Raw genomic sequence first — 17,924 nt, forward strand, 5'->3', positions numbered from 1 at the left:
TGAGATAGCAGAAGAAAGAATCAGTGAACTCGAAGATAGATCAATATGCATTATCTCTTCCAAAGGACAGAATTTTGAAAGTGAAGAGAAATAAATATAGCCTGAGAGATCTATGGGACACCATACCAACATATATGTGATGGGAATGCCAGATGGAGAGGAGAAAGGAAGCAAAAAAAGTATTTGAAGAAATAATAGCCACAGACTTCTCAAATTTGATGAAAAACATTAATCGGCACATTAATGAAGAAGCTCAACAGACTCCAAGAAGAATAAACACAAAGAGATTCACAACTAGATATATCATAGTTAAACTGTTGAATATTGAAGGGAAAATCTTGAAAGCAGCAAGAAAAAAACACAATTCCTTGTATATAGAGAATACTCAATAAGATTAACAGCTGGCTTTTCATCAGAAACAGAGGAAACCAGAAATGGAATGCCATTTAAAATGCTGAAAGGAGGGCCGGCCCGGTGGCGCACTGCGCTAGTGCGCCGCTTGGGAAGCGCGATGGCGCTCCCGTCGAGGGTTCGGATCCCACATACAGACCGGTTCCCGCTCACTGGCTGAGCGAGGCGTGGGGGCAACACCGAGGGTTGCGATCCCGTTGCCGGTCCCGGTCCGGTACGGGGGCAACACTGAGGGTTGCGAACCGTTGCCGGACACGGAAAAAGACAAAAAATAAATAAATAAATAAATAAATAAATAAAATAAAATGCTGAAAGGAATATGCTGTCAACCAAGAATTCTGTTTGGAGCAAACTGTTCTTCAGAAGTGAAGGCAAAATAAACATATTGCTAGGTAAACAAAGACAGAGAATTCCTTGCTTGCAGACCTGCCTTACAAAAATGCTAAAGGAAGTTCTTCAGGCTAAAAAAGATGTGATACAAGATGCTAACTTGAATCTGTACGAAGAGTTAAAGAGAACTAATAAACAGCAGTTATGTAAGTAATTATTAAAGGCTATGTAAAATATGTTTCTCTTAACTGATCTAAAAGACAGATAAAACAGTAATAAAAGTGAAGTATTGGGCATATAGCATTTAATAATATATTTGACAATAATATCACAAAAGAGAGGGAAGGAGTGGAGGTATATTGAAGCAAGGAAATGACAAACACCAAATAGTAACTTGAATCCACAGGAAGAAATGAAAAGTACCAGAAATGGTAAATATGTAGGTTATTATGAAAGACTATAAAATAACCTACTTTTTCTCCTTTCTTGTCTTTTTCTCCTTTCTTTCTTTTAAAAAATACATAGGGTTATATAAAACAATAATTATAACATTTATTGGATTTTAACATATATACATCAAATATATGATGGTAATAACAAAGGTTGGAAAGGAGTGGAGCTATATTGGAACAGAGTTTCCACCTTTATTGGAATTAAATAAATTGTGATAAGATACATATTGTAATCCCTAAAGCAATTAATATGAAAATAACTTTTAAAACAAATATTCAAATGGCAAGTCTAAATCCAACCACATCAGTAATAACAACATTAAATATGAGGGCATTAAACACTATTGGTGGTTTTTTTCTCTCAACACTTTTTGCTTGCTCTCTTTTTGCTTGTGTGGTATCTGAGTTAGAAGACTGATGCAATTCTTATCTTTGCTCCTCTATGGGTAAGGTATTCCCCCCCCACCACCATCTTTTTTCACAATTTTTTTTTTAATCTTTAATTTTCTGAAGTTTGAAAATGATATGCCTAAGTATAATTTGGGGGGCATTTATCTTGCTTGGTGTTTTCCGAGCTCCCTGAATTTGTGGTTTGTCATTTTACTTTAGGAAATTCTCAATCATTGTTTCAAATATTTCTTCTGTTCCTTTCTGTCTTTATTCTCCTTGTTTTCCAATTGCACTTATGTTACACCTTTTGTAGTTGTCCCACAGTTCTTGGATATTCTGTTCTCTTTTTTATTTGTTTGGGGGGTTGTTTTTTCCCCCATCTTTTTTCTTTGTTTTTGTGCTTTGGAAACTTCTATTGACATGTCTTCAAGCTCAGAGATTCTTTCCTCAGCAGTGTTCAGTCTGTTAATAAGCCCACCAAAGGCATTCTTCATTTCTGTTAACAGTGTGTTTGGTCTCTAGCATTTCTTCTTTGTTCTTTCTTAGAATTTCCTTCTCTCTGCTTATGTTGCCCATTGGCTTTTTGCATGTTGTCGGCTTTTATCCATTAGAGCCTTTAGAATATTAGTCATAGTTGTTTAAAATTCTCTGTCTTATAATTCCAACATCCCTGCCATGTCTGAGTCTGGTTCTAATGCTTGCTCTGTCTCTCAAACTGTGTTTTGCCTTTAAGTATGTCTTTCAATTTTTCTCTTGATAGCTGGATATGATGTACTGGGTAAAAGGAACTGCAGTAAATAGGTCTTTGGTAATGTGGCGGTTAAGATGTGGGAGAGGGAAAGCATTCTATGGTCTTGTGATTAGGCCTCAGTCTTTTTAGTGAGCCTGTGCCTCTGAACTGTTAACTTCACAATTGCTTTTCTGTTTTTTCCTTCCCTTAGGTGGGATAGGATGGCTAGAGTGGGCTGGAGTTGGGTAATTCCCTTCTCCCACATGCACAGCTAAAGCTTGTTGGCATTGGCTATACCCAGGTCAGTTAGTCTCTGATGCAAACCCCAATAGATTAGGCTTATAAAATTGTTTATCTTGAGGACAAGCTTTATTGAGAAAGACAGAGTGCTCTGGCAGATTTCAAAATGTTTAGTTTTCCCCTCCCCCTGCCAGAAGCCTGAGGTGATTATTCTCAGATCTTCACTGTGAGAACTTGATAGAGCTACTGAAGTAAAACTCACTGAAATGTGGTGGCCCTGTATGACTGATGCCCTAGAAATTTTATCTGTTAGACTTTTCTGCACTGAGCTCCCAGCAATTCTGCACTTATAGTCAGGTTTTCCTATCCCAGTACTGGTTCCCATGGAGGTTTCTACACAGGGGTTTCTGCTCCAGTAAATTGTCATTCTCTATTTTCATCTGTTTCCAATTTTGAGGGTAACAGTTTATTTACCCTGTGACCTCACTTCTCTGATGGATTTAAGAATTGTTGATTTTCAATTTGTTCAGCTTTTTACTTGTTGTTAGGATGGAGTGATGAATTCTAAGTTTTTTATGTGCCAAACCAGAAACTAGAAGTCCCCCTTTTCTTTTTGCCCCACATCTTGACAAGCTTATAAGAAAGTCTAGGTGCTGTCTTTATTGCACCAGCAGGAGGTTTAAACCATGCATGTTCTGGCCTGCATGAGGGATCCTCATTCTAATCCCACCTTCTAGCCATCATAAAACGTCAACCCTAGTCACCCTTCCAGCTTTCTCAAGCCATTTTTGGACATCCTTGAGATCTTGCTCTCCCCAGAAAGCTTCCTTATGTCTGTAATAAACCTTTTCATATTCTCTCAGTGCAAGTTTGGCATCTCGATATCTGATTCAGATTGTGGGTGGGGGGTTTATTCTGTCTTTGTGAGGTGACCACAACATCCTGTATGTAGAAAATCCTAATGAATCAAGAAAACCATTGAAGCTAATAAATAAGTTCAACAGGGTCTTACAATATACAAAGTTAACTGTATTTCTGTATATTAGCAAAGAACAATCTGGAGATGGCATTAAGAAAATTCTATACCCAATAGCATAAAAGAGAATAAAGTTACTAGGAATAGATTCAACAAAAGAAATGCAGGATTTGTATACTGAAAGTCACAAAACTGTTGAAATGAGAAAGAAATTAAAGAAGATCAAAATAAATGGAAAGTCAGTCCGTGTTCATGGATATGAAGATTCAAAATTAAAACGCAATTTTCCCAAATTGATCTATAGACCAATCCCTATAAAATCCCAGCAGGCTTTTATTTATTTATTTATTTTTGCGGAAATTAACAAGCTGATTCTATAATTTATTTGGAGAGGCAAAGGACACAGCATAGCCAAAACAATTTTGAAAAATAAAGTTGCAGGACTTATGTGAGTCTTCAAAAAGTTCATGGAAGGATTTGTCTTATTTTTCAATTCTGTTTTTCCTTGAATTTTTTGAAGTCGTTCCCAATTTCAAAACTTACAGTAAAACTATAATAATTAAGGCACAGTGGTATTGGCCTAAGGAAAGACATATATATGAGTGAAACAGAATGGAGAATTGAAAAATCTGCCTTTATATTTATGTTCAGTTGGTTTTCCACAAAGTTGCCAAGGCAATTCAATGAGGGGTCAGGGAGAAGATAGTCTTCTTATTGAATGATGCCAGGACAATTGGATATCCACTTGCAAAAGAGGGGAATTTTGACCATTACTTCATAGCATACACAAAAATTAACTAAAAGTGGATCAAAGACCTCAATTTAAGAGCTAAAACTATAAAACCAGAAAAAAAATACAGAAGTAAATCTGTCTGACTTTTGGTTAGGTAAAGATTTATTAAATATGACAACTGGAACACGGTTCTTTAAGAAAAGGTCATTAGATTGGACTACATCAAAATTTTTTAATTTTACATTTCAAAAGAAATGCATTATTAAGAAAATAGAAGGGCTGGCTGGTTAGCTTAGCTGGTTAGGGATCAGTGTTATAACATCGGGGTCAGGGTCGGATCCCTGTACCGGCCAGCCACCAAAAAGAAAAAGAAAAATAGACAAGCCAAAGGCTGCGATAAAGTATTTGTGCATCATATATCTGATTAAGGGCTTGTATCCAAAATATAGAAAGAGGGCCGGCCCCGTGGCGCACTCAGGAGATTGCGGCGCTGGGAGCGCAGCGACGCTCCCGCCACGGGTTCGGATCCTATATAGGACTGGCCAGTGCGCTCACTGGCTGAGTGTGGTGTGGGCGACACCACACCAAGGGTTGTGATCCCCTTACCAGTCACGAAAAAAAAAAAAAAAAAAAAAAAAAAAAATAGAAAGAACTTCAACCCAGTAACAGGAAGATAACCCAATTAAAGATTGGCGAAAGATTTCAATAGACATTTCACCAAAGAAGATGTACAAATAGCTATTAAGTAAATAAAAAGATGTTTCGGCATTATTAGCCATTAGGGAAATTAAATTAGAACCTCATTGAGATACCATTTCATACTAGAATGGCTGTACTAAAAAAAACAATAAGTGTTGACAAAAATGTTTCAAAATCAAATCCCTCCTACATTGTTGGTGGGAATGTAATTGGTACAACCACCCTGGAATAGTTTAGTAGTTTCTTTAAAACTTAAATATAATTTACCATGCAACTCAGCAATTCCACCCTTAAAATCTGCCCAAAAGAAACGGAAAACATGTCCACACAAAGATTTATATATGAATTTTTATAGCAGCATTATTCCTAACAGCCCCAAACTGGAAACAACCCATATGTTCATCAGCTAGTGAATGGGTAAACAAAATATGGTATGTCAATTCAGTGGAATATTTTCAGCCATAAAAAAAGAACAAAGTACTGTTATGTGCTACAGCATGAATAACCCTCAAAAACATTGTAGAAAGAATCCAGACGCAAAAGATTTCATATTGTATGATTCCATTCATGTGAAGTGTCCAAAGTAGGTAAATCTGTACAGCTAGAAAATAAATTAGTGATTGCTGAGATGTGGTTAGGAATAGGGAGTAATTGATAATGGGCATGAGAGATCTTTTTGTGATGATGAAAATGTTCTAGATGGTGGAAATGGTTGCACTACTAAATGACAACTAAATTTTTTTACTAAAAATAATTGTATATTTAGGTGAATTTCATGGTATTGTAAATTATACTTCAATAAAATGTTAAAAATACATTAACACAGAAGGGGATAAAGCAGTGCTTTTAGATAGGAGGAAACAAAAGTGTCTGTCTTTGCAGATAATATTTAAAAGGATTGCTTGAAAATATTAATCAGTAAAATATAAATATATAAATAGCCATTTTATATCCAAATAATAATTTGAAAAATAAAATTTTTTCTTTTATAATAGTGACAAGAATATAATAATAAGGGGCCGGCCCGGTGGCGCACTGGATAGTGCGCCGCTTGGGAAGCGCGGCGGTGCTCCCGCCCGAGGGTTCGGATCCCACATACAGACCGGTTCCCGCTCACTGGCTGAGCGAGGCGCGGGAGCAACGCCGAGGGTTGCGATCCCGTTGCCGGTCCCCGGTCCGGTACGGGGGCAACACTGAGGGTTGTGATCCATTGCCGGACACGGAAAAAGACAAAAAGACAAAAAAAAAAAAAAATATAATAATAAGGAATAATTTTAATAAGTGTACAACGTTGTGAAGAAAATTACAAATTGTAGAAGAGTAATAGAAATCAGGAAACAGTTTACATTTAACCCAGTGTTGTTCTACTTAATATATAAACTCATAGCAATTCAAATAAAAAATCACAGATTTAAAAGAAAAAAGATACATTATCTAAAGCACAGCTAAAATGCTAATTCTATGAGCGTAGCAAAAACATTTTCAAGAAAGAATAATGAGGGAATCTTGTAACTGTCAGAAATTAAAATGTGTATAAAATTACAATAAATGGAACAGTGGGGTATTGACAGATCTATGGAACAGAATTCACGGATCAGGAATAAAGCCAAGCACACACAAATATCTAAAGTAGAATATAGGTGATATTTCAGATTCATGAGGAAAAAATAGGCAATTCATGGGCTGGAACAGTTATTAACTATTTAGAAAGAAATTAAATTGTAGCTTTATTTATTACAACAAGATAAATTAAGATTCATTGATGCAGTGTATGTTTAAAAAATGCACAAGAGATTAAGATATATAAATAAATATATATCCGATTTCTGGGTGGGAAGATATATAAATGTGTGTGTGTGTGTATATATTTTATATATTTTTTTAAGCATAAAAATTAAGCTATATAGGAAATGATTTAATAGGCTTGACTGCATAAAATTTTTAAACTTACTTGTATCATAAATACTAAGAAGACATTAGATGTAAACAGCCCAAAAACAATGTGTGCAGGTAATACATAAAAGCCCTGATACATCAAAAAGAAAGTATACCAGAATAAATTTCTAATTCACAGAGGTGACACACATAATTTGTCAACCTGAGGAAAAACAACCACCTTTCTCTACTAACCAGAGAAATGCAACTTAAAATTAGATACCGTTTTTGGCCTATCGAATTGGAAGAGGAACTAAAAGAATGCAGAAGCACAGTGCACTTGCATACTCTTAATGGGAAGTAAATTTGTGCAAGGCTTTAAAATAGCAGTTTAGTAGTTTAAGTCAAAACCCTTAAAAATGTTCATACCCTTGGACCCAGAAATTTCATTTCTGTGAGTTCATCCTTAAGGAAACAGTCAAATGTATAGCAAGATTATTCATGCAAGGATTATCATCACACCTTTATTCAAAATATACATAAATAGAAAACCTCAGTGTTGAACAAAAATTTGTGCTACATCGTGGAATGGGATTATGTGGGAGAAAACTTAGTGATACAGAATTTGCTATGTTCAGTAAAAATAAAAAATTCAGTATGTATATAGCATGGCCCCAATTTGTTTTTTAAAAATATTTTGTTTGGAAGACTAGAAAAAAAGACCCACTCATTACTGTCTCTGGATAATGGGATTAAATTTTTTAAGTGAATATATAGCACTTAAATAAAAATATAAAATCTCAAATGTTATTCTTTTATTTTTTGTCCTTTTTGAGACCGGCCATACCGTGCTCAGCTGGTGAGCGCACCGGCTATCCCTATATAGGATCCGAACCCGCGGTGGGAGCGCTAGTGCGCTCCCAGCGCCGCACTCTCCCGAGTGCGCCACGGGCTCGGTCCCTAAATGTTATTCTTTTAAAAATGCCACCACCTTAGATGGCATTGGTTGCATTGTGCATAGTGAAAGAGGAAATTGAATGAGCACCATAGATGTACAATCCCAGTGGGAAGGAAAGGCCTCCATGCAGTGGCCACCAGGTGGCATTGTAGGCCAAATAGTGCCTGCTTGCAGCCCTGTCTGAGAGGTGCCGTGTGGCAGTACAGAAAGGGTCAGGCTAGGGGAAGGCATAAGCTGCAGGGACTAGTGAAGGCTTTTTTATTATTATTATTATTATTTTGGGAAAGCTTGAAGAAGGAAGAAATGAAAAAGGTAGAAGGGAAGAATGTTTTAGGGAAGACTAGTAAAAATGAAGTAGAATAAGAGATTGGATCCATAGAACAGACTGGGGATTTATCTTTGTAAAAGGGAACCATTTCTTCCTCTGAATCTGCTGAATAGATAGGAAGTTACCTGTATTGGCATTTTAGATTCAGGAAATCTAGGTTATAGTGGTATATTAATGTAAGGTTCACAAAGCTTACTTTTGTGTTTATATTCTTTTCATAGAAGGGAGATTTAAAAGTGGAATTCTAATATTTAAGGATGATTTTATTAATATTGCCTTTTTTGTTTTTAAACAGCTGTCACAGGAAGTCTTTTCAGAATAAACTTAGGCCTGCGTGGCCTGGTGGCTGGTGGTATAATTGGAGCCTTGCTGGGGTAAGCATTAACATGGTTTGATTCTAAATTGGCAGAACTTTCATTAATGCCTTACATATTAAAATCTCATTCATTTCTAAAGAACAAATTTATTCCTTAGAGCCTGTAAAAGATCTCTAGTGTTGTGTTGGCACTAACTTTGTCTAATTCTAATTCTATCCCAATTGATTATTTTACTTACAGTGTTTACTTATAGCTTATTTTACTTATAGTTACCACATAAATAATTTGACATTAACTTAATACAATAGGCATACCTGGTTTTATTGCACTTCTTGTTATTGTGCTTATTTACAAGTACTGTGTTTTTTACAAATTGAAGGTTGGTGGCAGCCCTGTGTCAAATCAGTCAGCACCATTTTTCCGACAGCATGTGCTTACTTCGTGTCTTTGTGTCGTGTTTTGGTAATTCTCACAATATTCCAAACTTTTTCATTATTATTTTATCTGTTATGGTGATCTGTAATCAGTGATCTTTGAAGAAACTATTGTAATTGTTTGGGGGGACCACAAATATAAGAAGGCAAACTTAGTCAATAAATGTGTTCTTATTGCTCCACCGACTGGCCATTCCACCGTCTCTCTTCCTCTCCTCAGGCCTCCCTATTCCTTGAGATACAACAATATTGAAATTAGGCTAATAACTCTACAATGACCTTTAAGTGTTCAAGTGAAAGGAAGAGTAGCACATTTCTCACTTTAAATCAAAAGCTAGAAATGATTAGGCTTAGCAAGGTAGGCATGTCAAAAGCTGACACAGGCTGAAAGCTAGGACTCTTTCGCAAAACAGTTTAGCCAAGTTGTGAATGCAAAGGAGAGGTTCTTGAAGAAAATTAAAAGTGCTGTGAAACAGCCTTATTGCTGATATGGAGAAAGTTTTAGTGGTCTAAATAGAAGATCAATCCAGCCATAACATTCCCTTAAGCCAAAGTCTTATCTAGAGCAAGGCTCTCTCTTCAATTCTCTGAAGGCTGAGAGAGGTGAGGAAGCTGCAGAAGTAAACTTGAAGGTAGTGGGGGTTGGTTCATGAGGTTTAAGGAAAGAGGCTATCTGCATAACATAAAAGCGTAAGGGGAGGCAGCAAGTGCTGGTAAAAGCTGCAGCAAGTTATCCCGAAGATCTAGCTAAGATCATCAATGAAGGTGGCTACACTTAACAGATTTTTAATGTAGATGAAACAGGCTTACACTGGAAGAAGGTACCATCTAGGCTTTTCATACCTAGAGAGAAGTCAGTGCTTGGCTTCATAGCTTCAAAGGACAGATTGACTCTTGTTAGGGGCTAATATAGCTGGTGACTTTAAGTTGAGGCCGGTGTTCGTTTACTATTCCAAAAATCCTAGGGCCCTTAAGAATTATGCTAGATCTACTGTATCTGTGCTCTGTAAATGGCACAAAGCCTGGTTGACAGCTCATCCGTTTACTGCATGGTTGTCTGAGTATTTTAAGCCCACTGTTGAGACCCACTGTTCAGAAAAAAAGATTTCTTTCAACATATTACTGCACATTGACAATGCACCTGGTCACCCAAGAGTGCTGATGAAGATGTTCAAGGAGATTAATGTTGTTTTCATGCCTGCTAACACAACACCCATTCTGCAGCCTGTGGATCAAGGAGCAATTTCAACTTTCAAGTCTTATTTTTTAAGCAATACATTTTATAAGGCTATAGGTGCCATAGATAGTGATTCCTCTGATGCATCTGGGTAAAGTAAATTGAAGACCTTCCAGGAAAGATTCACCATTCTAGATACCATTAAGAACATTCGTGATTCATGGGAGGAGGTCAAAATATCAACATTACCAGGAGTTTGGAAGAAGTTGATTCCAACCTTTATGAGTGACTTTGAAAGGTTCAAGACTTCAGTGGAGGAAGGAACTACAGATGTGGCAAAAACAGCAAGAGAACTAGAATTTGAAGTGGAGCCTGAAGATGTGATTGAATTGCTGCAATCTCATTATAATACCTTAACAGATGAGGAGTTACTTCTTATGGATGAGCAAAGAAAGTGGTTTCTTTAGATGGAATCTGTTCCTGTTCTTTAGATGGAATCTGTTGCTATAATGACAACAAAGGAATTAGAGTATTCCATAAACTTAGTTGATAAAGCAGCAGCAGGGTTTGAGTAGATTTGACTCCAGTTTTGAAAGAAGTTCTACTGTGGGTAAAATACTATCTAATAGCATCACATGCTACAAAGAAATCTTTGATAAAAGGAAGAGTCAGTAGATGCAGCAAACTTTATTGTCTTATTTTAGAAAATTGCCACATCCTCCCTAGCCTTCAGCAACCACCACCCTGATCAGTCAGCAGCAATTAACATCAAGGCAAGACCCTCTACCAGCAAAAAGATTACAATTCACTGAAGGCTCAGATGATTGTTAGCAATTTTTAGCAATAAAAGTATTTTTTTTTTTTGTCTTTTTCCGTGTCCGGCAACAGATCGCAACCCTCAGTGTCACCCCTGTACCGGACCGGCAACGGGATCGCAACCCTCGGTGTTGCCCCCGCGCCTCGCTCAGCCAGTGAGCGGGAACCGGTCTGTATGCGGGATCCGAACCCTCGGCGGGAGCGCAGCCGCGCTTCCCAAGAGGCGCACTAGCGCAGTGCGCCACCGGGCCGGCCCAAAAGTATTTTTTAATTAAGGTACATACATTGTTTTTTTTTAGACATTTTGCTGTTGCGCACTTGAGAGACTTCAGTATAGTGTAAATATAACTTTTATGTGTCCCAGGAAACCAAATAATTTGTGTCACTCACTTTAATATTCATTTTATTATGGTGGTCTGGAACCAAACCTGCAATATCCATAAGGTATGCCTGTATCTAAGATAGGGTCCCTACTCAAAATCTTTTATCACTGGGTAAAAACTGTTTAAGTATCACTAACACCTGAAACTATTTGTAGTTTGATATTTATAAACAGCAAGAAAAAAAATTAGAAACAGTTAACCAGCACATTCTATAGAAATTTTCAGTGAGGTTTCATTTGTTTAGCTTAATAAATTTTTAAAAATTGTTCTTCCCCAACTTTTTACTTAGAACAATATCAAACCTACAGAAAAGTTGAATGAAGTAGTACATTGAAACCCCATGTGCCCTTCACCACGATTCAACAATTGTTAACATTTTGCCGTATTTGTTTTCTATATCTCTATATATGTGGGGTATTTTTTTTTTCCTTTCCTTCCTTTTTTTTTTCTTTTTGTCTAAATCATGTGAGACCTCATGACACTTAACCCCTAAATACAGCAGCATAATTCTCCCAGGATGAAGAACATTCTCCAATGAAATCGTAATACAATTATCACAATAAACATTGTTTCAGTACAACTGTTTAAGATAGGGGTCATGTTCAAAATTCCTCAGTTATCACAATTATACCTAGAATATTTCTCAATTTTGTTTGATTATCCTCATGATTAGATTTAGGTTAAATGTTTTTGTCAGAAATAAAATGCAGTTGAAGTTGTATTGTCAGTATATCACATCAGTAGACGTATGTCACCCAATTATAAGTAATACTAACTTTAATTACTTCATGTTTTGGTTTTCTTTTGCTGTATAAGAAATTACCACAAACTTAGCAGCTTAAAACAACCATTTATTGTCTTACAGCTCTGCAGATCAGAAGTCTGGATGGGCTTGGATGGATTCTCTGCTCAGGGTTTCACAAGGCCAAAATCAAGGTGTTGGCCAGGCTGGGTTCTTATCTGGAGGTTCTTAGGAAGAATCTGCTTGCAGCATCATTCCAGTTTTTGACCAATCTAGTTCCTTATGGCTTGAGGTCTGAGTTCCCTGTTTTCCTTGCTATCTGTCAGCCAGACCCTGCCCTCTGTTCCAAGAGGCCACCCACATTCCTTTTCACAGGCCCGCTGTGTGTTCAAACTAGCAACGGCACATTGAACCCTTTTCATACGTATCTTCAACTTCCACCGTGCCACCAGCCAGAGAAATCTCTGCTTTTAAGGATTCATTCAGATAATCCTTTTTTTTTTATTAATTCAAATCCAACCGATTAGTGACCTTACATTGATTTTACATCTATAAAACCCATTTTGCCAAGTAACATAATTTAGTCATGGGCATAATATCTCATCATATTCACAGCTGAGGGCAGGAAATTTGGAGGGGACCATTTTAGAATTCTGCCTACCACACTTGGTTAAGGAGGCATCTGCTAAATTTCTCTGTTCAAAGGTGTCTTTTTCCTATTGTGATTAATAAGTAATCTATTGGGTGAGACTGTGAATGTCCTACTATCCAGCTTTTTTTCATCTAGTGGTTTTAATGATCCATTGATGATCCATACTGTTATCAGTTATTAGAAAGGGTTGCAAGATGCTGATATGCTCATTTTGTCAGCCCTTCTGTTTATTAGTTGGCATTCATCTGAATAGAAGAGTTCTCTCTTCCCCTTTACCTATCCAATCCCTTTTCCACCTCCTTTTTGGGAGGGGGTAACACTGTAGATCTCATGATGCTTTTTTTTATTTTGAATTTTTTTGTTGTTGTTTTTTGTGACCGGTAAGGGGATGCAACCCTTGGCTTGGTGTCGCCCGCACCACGCTCAGCCAGTGAGCGCACCGGCCATCCTTATATAGGATCCAAACCCGCGGTGGGAACGCCTCTGCGCTCCCAAGCGCTGCACTCTCCCGAGTGCACCACGGGGCCATCCCTTTATTTTGAATTTTTTTGTTGTTGTTTTTTGTGACCGGTAAGGGGATGCAACCCTTGGCTTGGTGTCGCCCGCACCACGCTCAGCCAGTGAGCGCACCGGCCATCCTTATATAGGATCCAAACCCGCGGTGGGAACGCCTCTGCGCTCCCAAGCGCTGCACTCTCCCGAGTGCACCACGGGGCCAGCCCTTTATTTTGAATTTTTAAAAAAATTCATCATGTCATAATACATTTGCTGACATTATTTTTGTTGTAGTGTTAGTATTAATATGCCAGCTTGGTTTGAAGGGAAAAGTTGAAGTTAGCAGCAAAAATAATTCTTTTTTATTGTAGTAAAAAACACATTTACCATCTCAATCATTTTTAAGTGTACAATTTAGTAGTGAAATATATTCACATTGTTGTGCAACAGATTTCTAGGACTTTTCCTCTTGCAAAATGAAATTCTGTACTCATTAAACACAAATTTCCCCTGCCCATTCCTCCCCCAGCTCACAGCAATCATCTTTGTATGTTTTGATTACCTTAGATGCTTCATATGAGTAAAATTATACAGTATTTGTCTTTTTGTGACTTTTTCACTTAATGTCCTCGAGGTTTATCTATGTTATAGCATGTGACAGGATTTCCTTTTTTAAGGCTGCATAATATTCCATTGTATGCATGTACCATATTTTCTTTATCCATTCATCTGTTGATGAACATTTGGATTGCTTCCACTTAGCAAAAATAAGTTTTTAAAATGAGGTTACTTAATTGTAGCCAGAGGGAATTTAAGTTATATCAAAGTCAAAAACTTTTTCTTTGAGAACAGAAGAACCAAACTGTCTTCATCACTATAATAATTGTTATCTAAATCAGTTTCTCAATGGGTAACTGTTGGCATTGCAGGTGAGACAATTGTGTCAGACTCTTGAATTTTAGGATGTTTTGGTGGCTCCACCCCAAAAGCCAGTAGCATCCCTCCCCTAACCAAAAATGTCCTCCACATTTCCTGTCCCCTAGGGGAGCTGGTATCATTCTGAACTAGTAATTTTATTTCTGAGAAACCTTCAGTATGGAGCTACTTACTAGAACTTGTCATAAATATACATATTTTCTGTCTTTGTCTTGGCTTATATCTCATTCATGATAAAAAAACAGAACCAATTCGTAGATCTGTTAACTTTAGTTAACTTTAGCACATTGCAGTGATTGTTTTTCTCTGCTTGCAGACCATGAAGAAAATTGCGGCAATATTTTTTTCTTTATCCAACAAGGATGCTTTTGTTGTCAAATGTTCCTATACTTGATAGTGAAAAAGTGGCTCAGTAGTATGGCTCATGCATTAGCAGATACACTCATATGGTGCATGGTCTAATGGCTCTTTTTTCCTAAGCTTTCTCTCTGCTTTTCCTTTAGCACTCCCATAGGAAGCCTGTTGATGGCACTCCAGAAGTACTGTGGTGAGACTGTTCAGGAGAGAAAACAGAAGGATCGAAAGGTGCTCCATGAGCTGAAAATGGAAGAGTGGTAAGGAGCATGCTGAGATGAGGGAATCTGACTTTCCTAGCCACAGGCCTCATATAGTGGTGCTTGTTAACCCAAGTATGCTAAACTGCCACTCCATTCAAAGAAGAGTTGATTTTTACTGAGTCCTTCAACTCGTACCCTATGTGGTCCTTTAATCTATTTAATTGAGGAGAGTGGTAAAATAAAAGACACTAATTTGATTTTTAATCTGCTGAGGATCTTTCTTTAGATATTTTTTTTTAAGTTAAAATGTTCTAAATCTCATTCAGTTGCACAGTTTTTCTTTTCCTATGTTCTTGACTGCCTAGGAAATTACCTAAAGGGAATGCACGTTCCATTTAAAGGAGTGAGCTTTACTTGGCTTATTTAAAAGGTGCTATCCTCTTTTATACATGCATCTATAAACAATACAGAGCATGTTAAATCTTCATATTCAAAAATACTACTTCTTGCTGTAGACACAGAGGAATTAGGTGGGCACAGAGGCTGTCATGGAGTGGATGCCACTGAGGAGCATGAAGACTTTGGCCTGTTTCATCTAGTCATTTCCTAGGGTACAGTAATCTCCATTCTGTGATACAGTTATCAGACTGTAACAGACTTTGTGCAAATTCTGTGTACGATCAACATATAACAGGCTGCCATCTAGTGCTCCTGAGTACAAATGAGTCTCACAGTTCTGTTTCCTGGGTACCTAAGATGACATCTACTCCTGCTGCTGCTGTTTGGATAGATGAGAAATCATTTTTTCCAGTGTTTTTCTTGAGACCTTCATTTGTGCTAAACACACACATATACACATGGAAATTCTTCATATCTGTGGGTCTGTTGTCCAAGGACTTAAGTGCTATAGGAGAAAAAGTATTGATCGTGGAGCCAATGGAACAAAAACTGAATTCCAGATGGACTATGAATCAATTCTGTGACCTTAGATATTTTCCTTAACTTCAAACCCTCAGTTTTTTCAGCTGTTCTAGGTGCAAAATCATACCACAGAGCTCACTGTACGTTTGTTTTGCTCCTTCTTCTTCATGGTAAGAGGGCAGGCGGGGCATGCAGTTAACTAGGTTCTACGATGAAATCCAGAATGCCAACAAAATTTGAAATTATGGAGTATCAAAAGCATGAAAGCATTAGCTTATTTCTAGTTTTCTAGGTGTCTTTCGTAAGGGAGTTTTTTAAAAAACAAGTTTTAAGAAAGAGGTTAGAAAGATAAGGAAATTATATTGGCTATTTGACTGTGATATAAGATGTTATAGAAGAATTAACATTTGGAAAAATATGAACAAATAACTATTTCAATAAAAAAGGAAATGGGGGGAAAACTTAAGATGGAAAACCTTAAGAATGGCTAAAAACAATAAGTTGAATTATAGTGTTGAAAGAATACTTTGCCAGAAGGAAACAGTGTTGAAAACGTATAGCTTTTATATATACGTATATGTGTTTATATATGTCTGTGTGTGTGTGTGATATTTCTAAGGAGAGTTAATTCAATAAAAGTTTAAGTACCTTCTATGTGTCTGCTTCTTTGCTTGAAAATAATGCAGGGAAATTTAACAAGAGTCTTAAAAAATTGCCTTAATGAGCAGCAAATGTAGAAAACTGGCTGTAAAGATATGGAAGACAAAATGCTCAAATCCGGTTGTGAAAAGTTGTAAAGAAAATTATAGATGATCCTGATAATCACTTAAAGGAAGACACTAATAGTTAATTTAGAAAAAGAACTGGTCTATTATTTACATCTATCGTGTTGTCCTATCTGACTTTTCTGTAGCTTGATTACCATTGTTCTACCCTTTGTCAAGTTCCTACAAGGTCTGGCAACAGAGTTTTAGAGTGGCAGGGTGCTCACTTTTCCCCAGCCCGAAGAGCAAGAGGACAGCCAGGCTTTGTGACTCACACCTTTAGAGTGCAGGGTGTTTGAGTTCCCGCACATCATCCCTGTCAGAACTCCAGGACCTGGCATCCAGGAATATCATATGGATCAGAGCTGCTGCTACAACAGTGTCTGTTTTGGTAATGTGGGAGTCATAGTTGGCTTGTGAGTGGAACAGGTTAAGAGAGAGAAGAAAGCTGTTGTATTTGAAGTGCAAGAAGTAGTGTTGGCTCATAAGTTGTGACGCCGGAGCAGGGAGAGTAAGACAAATCCTATCCTTGATACATCCTTTTTATTCTTTGATTACAGGAAAGCCAGACTACAAATTACTGAGATCTTCCCTGAAGAAATTGAAAGTAGCTTACAGAAAAATCAATATGAGGATGATGTGAAGAAAATTGAAGCACTGCTGGATCTTCCTAGAAACGCTTCAACAAGGGATACACAAGACAAAGACTGAAAATGCTCTGGACTCAACACTCACTGGAGAGTTGATAGGAGCCATGTTGCCATGTCTATTGAATGCCAGCAGTCAGGCCACTCTTTTGTCAGCCTGCTGACAAATGTAAGCACTGGTACCTGTGGTGGCAGTCATTTGCTCTTTTTTTTTTTTTAAACCAAGAAAGGGACTATTGTACTGTCACTTTACTTATCCTTAAATTTAAAAAACACCCTTATATACGTATTAATCTATCAATCTACATATATGAGGGTACTTCAAAAAGTTCATGGAAAAATAGAATTTAAAGATAATACAGTTCTTTCCATGAACTTTTTGAAGTGCACTCATGTATGTGTGTGTGTGTATGTGTAGATAGCGATATAAATATATTTCTTTTCCCCTGGATTTTACAGTAGTAAATAAAACATTTTCCAAAAGATTAAAGTCAAATTCTACAGGTATTATATTTATTCATGTAGTACTTTTTGTTTGTTTGTTTTTGTTTTTTATTTTTATTTTTTAAAAAGATGACTGGTAAGGGGATCTTAGCCCTTGACTTGGTGTTGTCAGCACCATGCTCTCCCAAGTGAGCCAACCGGCCATCCCTATATGGAATCTGAACCCGGGGCCTTGGTGTTATCAGCACCACACTCTCCCGAGTGAGCCACGGGCCGGCCCATTCATGTAGTACTTTAAAAGGATGCTTTAGGAGAAGAGGAAATAACCAGATAAGGCAAATGGTCTGTGAAACCCTTGTGCCCTTGGATCCTGGAAGCAGTATGGGCCTAAATGTGTAATAGTGTTTCATTTTTTTAAAATAAAAATCAAAGATGATTCTTGTGCAATTTGAAATAAAATATAAATTTAACAAAAAGGAAGTAGATGAGCATTATTTTTTTTTTTTTCCTTTTTTGT

General features: G+C 37.2%; 1 protein-coding gene across 1 annotated transcript; it reads left to right on the forward strand.

Moving 5' to 3' along the window:
• The first annotated feature begins 850 nt into the window (after positions 1-850).
• LOC103595394 (complex I assembly factor TIMMDC1, mitochondrial-like) lies at positions 851-17,244 on the forward strand. Its single transcript, XM_008578784.1, has 4 exons — positions 851-947; positions 8,418-8,496; positions 14,578-14,688; positions 16,877-17,244. Exons 1-4 carry the CDS (start codon positions 851-853, stop codon positions 17,025-17,027), a joined length of 438 nt encoding a protein of 145 aa, XP_008577006.1. The 3' UTR covers positions 17,028-17,244.
• Positions 17,245-17,924: the final 680 nt, after the last annotated feature.

The sequence above is a fragment of the Galeopterus variegatus genome, unplaced genomic scaffold, assembly GCF_000696425.1.
Source record: "Galeopterus variegatus unplaced genomic scaffold, G_variegatus-3.0.2 Scaffold1756, whole genome shotgun sequence".
NCBI classification, from domain to species: Eukaryota; Metazoa; Chordata; class Mammalia; order Dermoptera; family Cynocephalidae; genus Galeopterus; species Galeopterus variegatus.

Coding starts and splice junctions, on each gene's coding strand:
- LOC103595394 (XM_008578784.1), top strand. CDS start 851: ATGCTAAAGGAAGTTCTTCAGGCTAAAAAAGATGTGATACAAGATGCT. Junction 948..8,417: donor AACTAATAAACAGCAGTTAT/GTAAGTAATTAT, acceptor GTTTTTAAACAG/CTGTCACAGGAAGTCTTTTC. Junction 14,689..16,876: donor GAGCTGAAAATGGAAGAGTG/GTAAGGAGCATG, acceptor CTTTGATTACAG/GAAAGCCAGACTACAAATTA.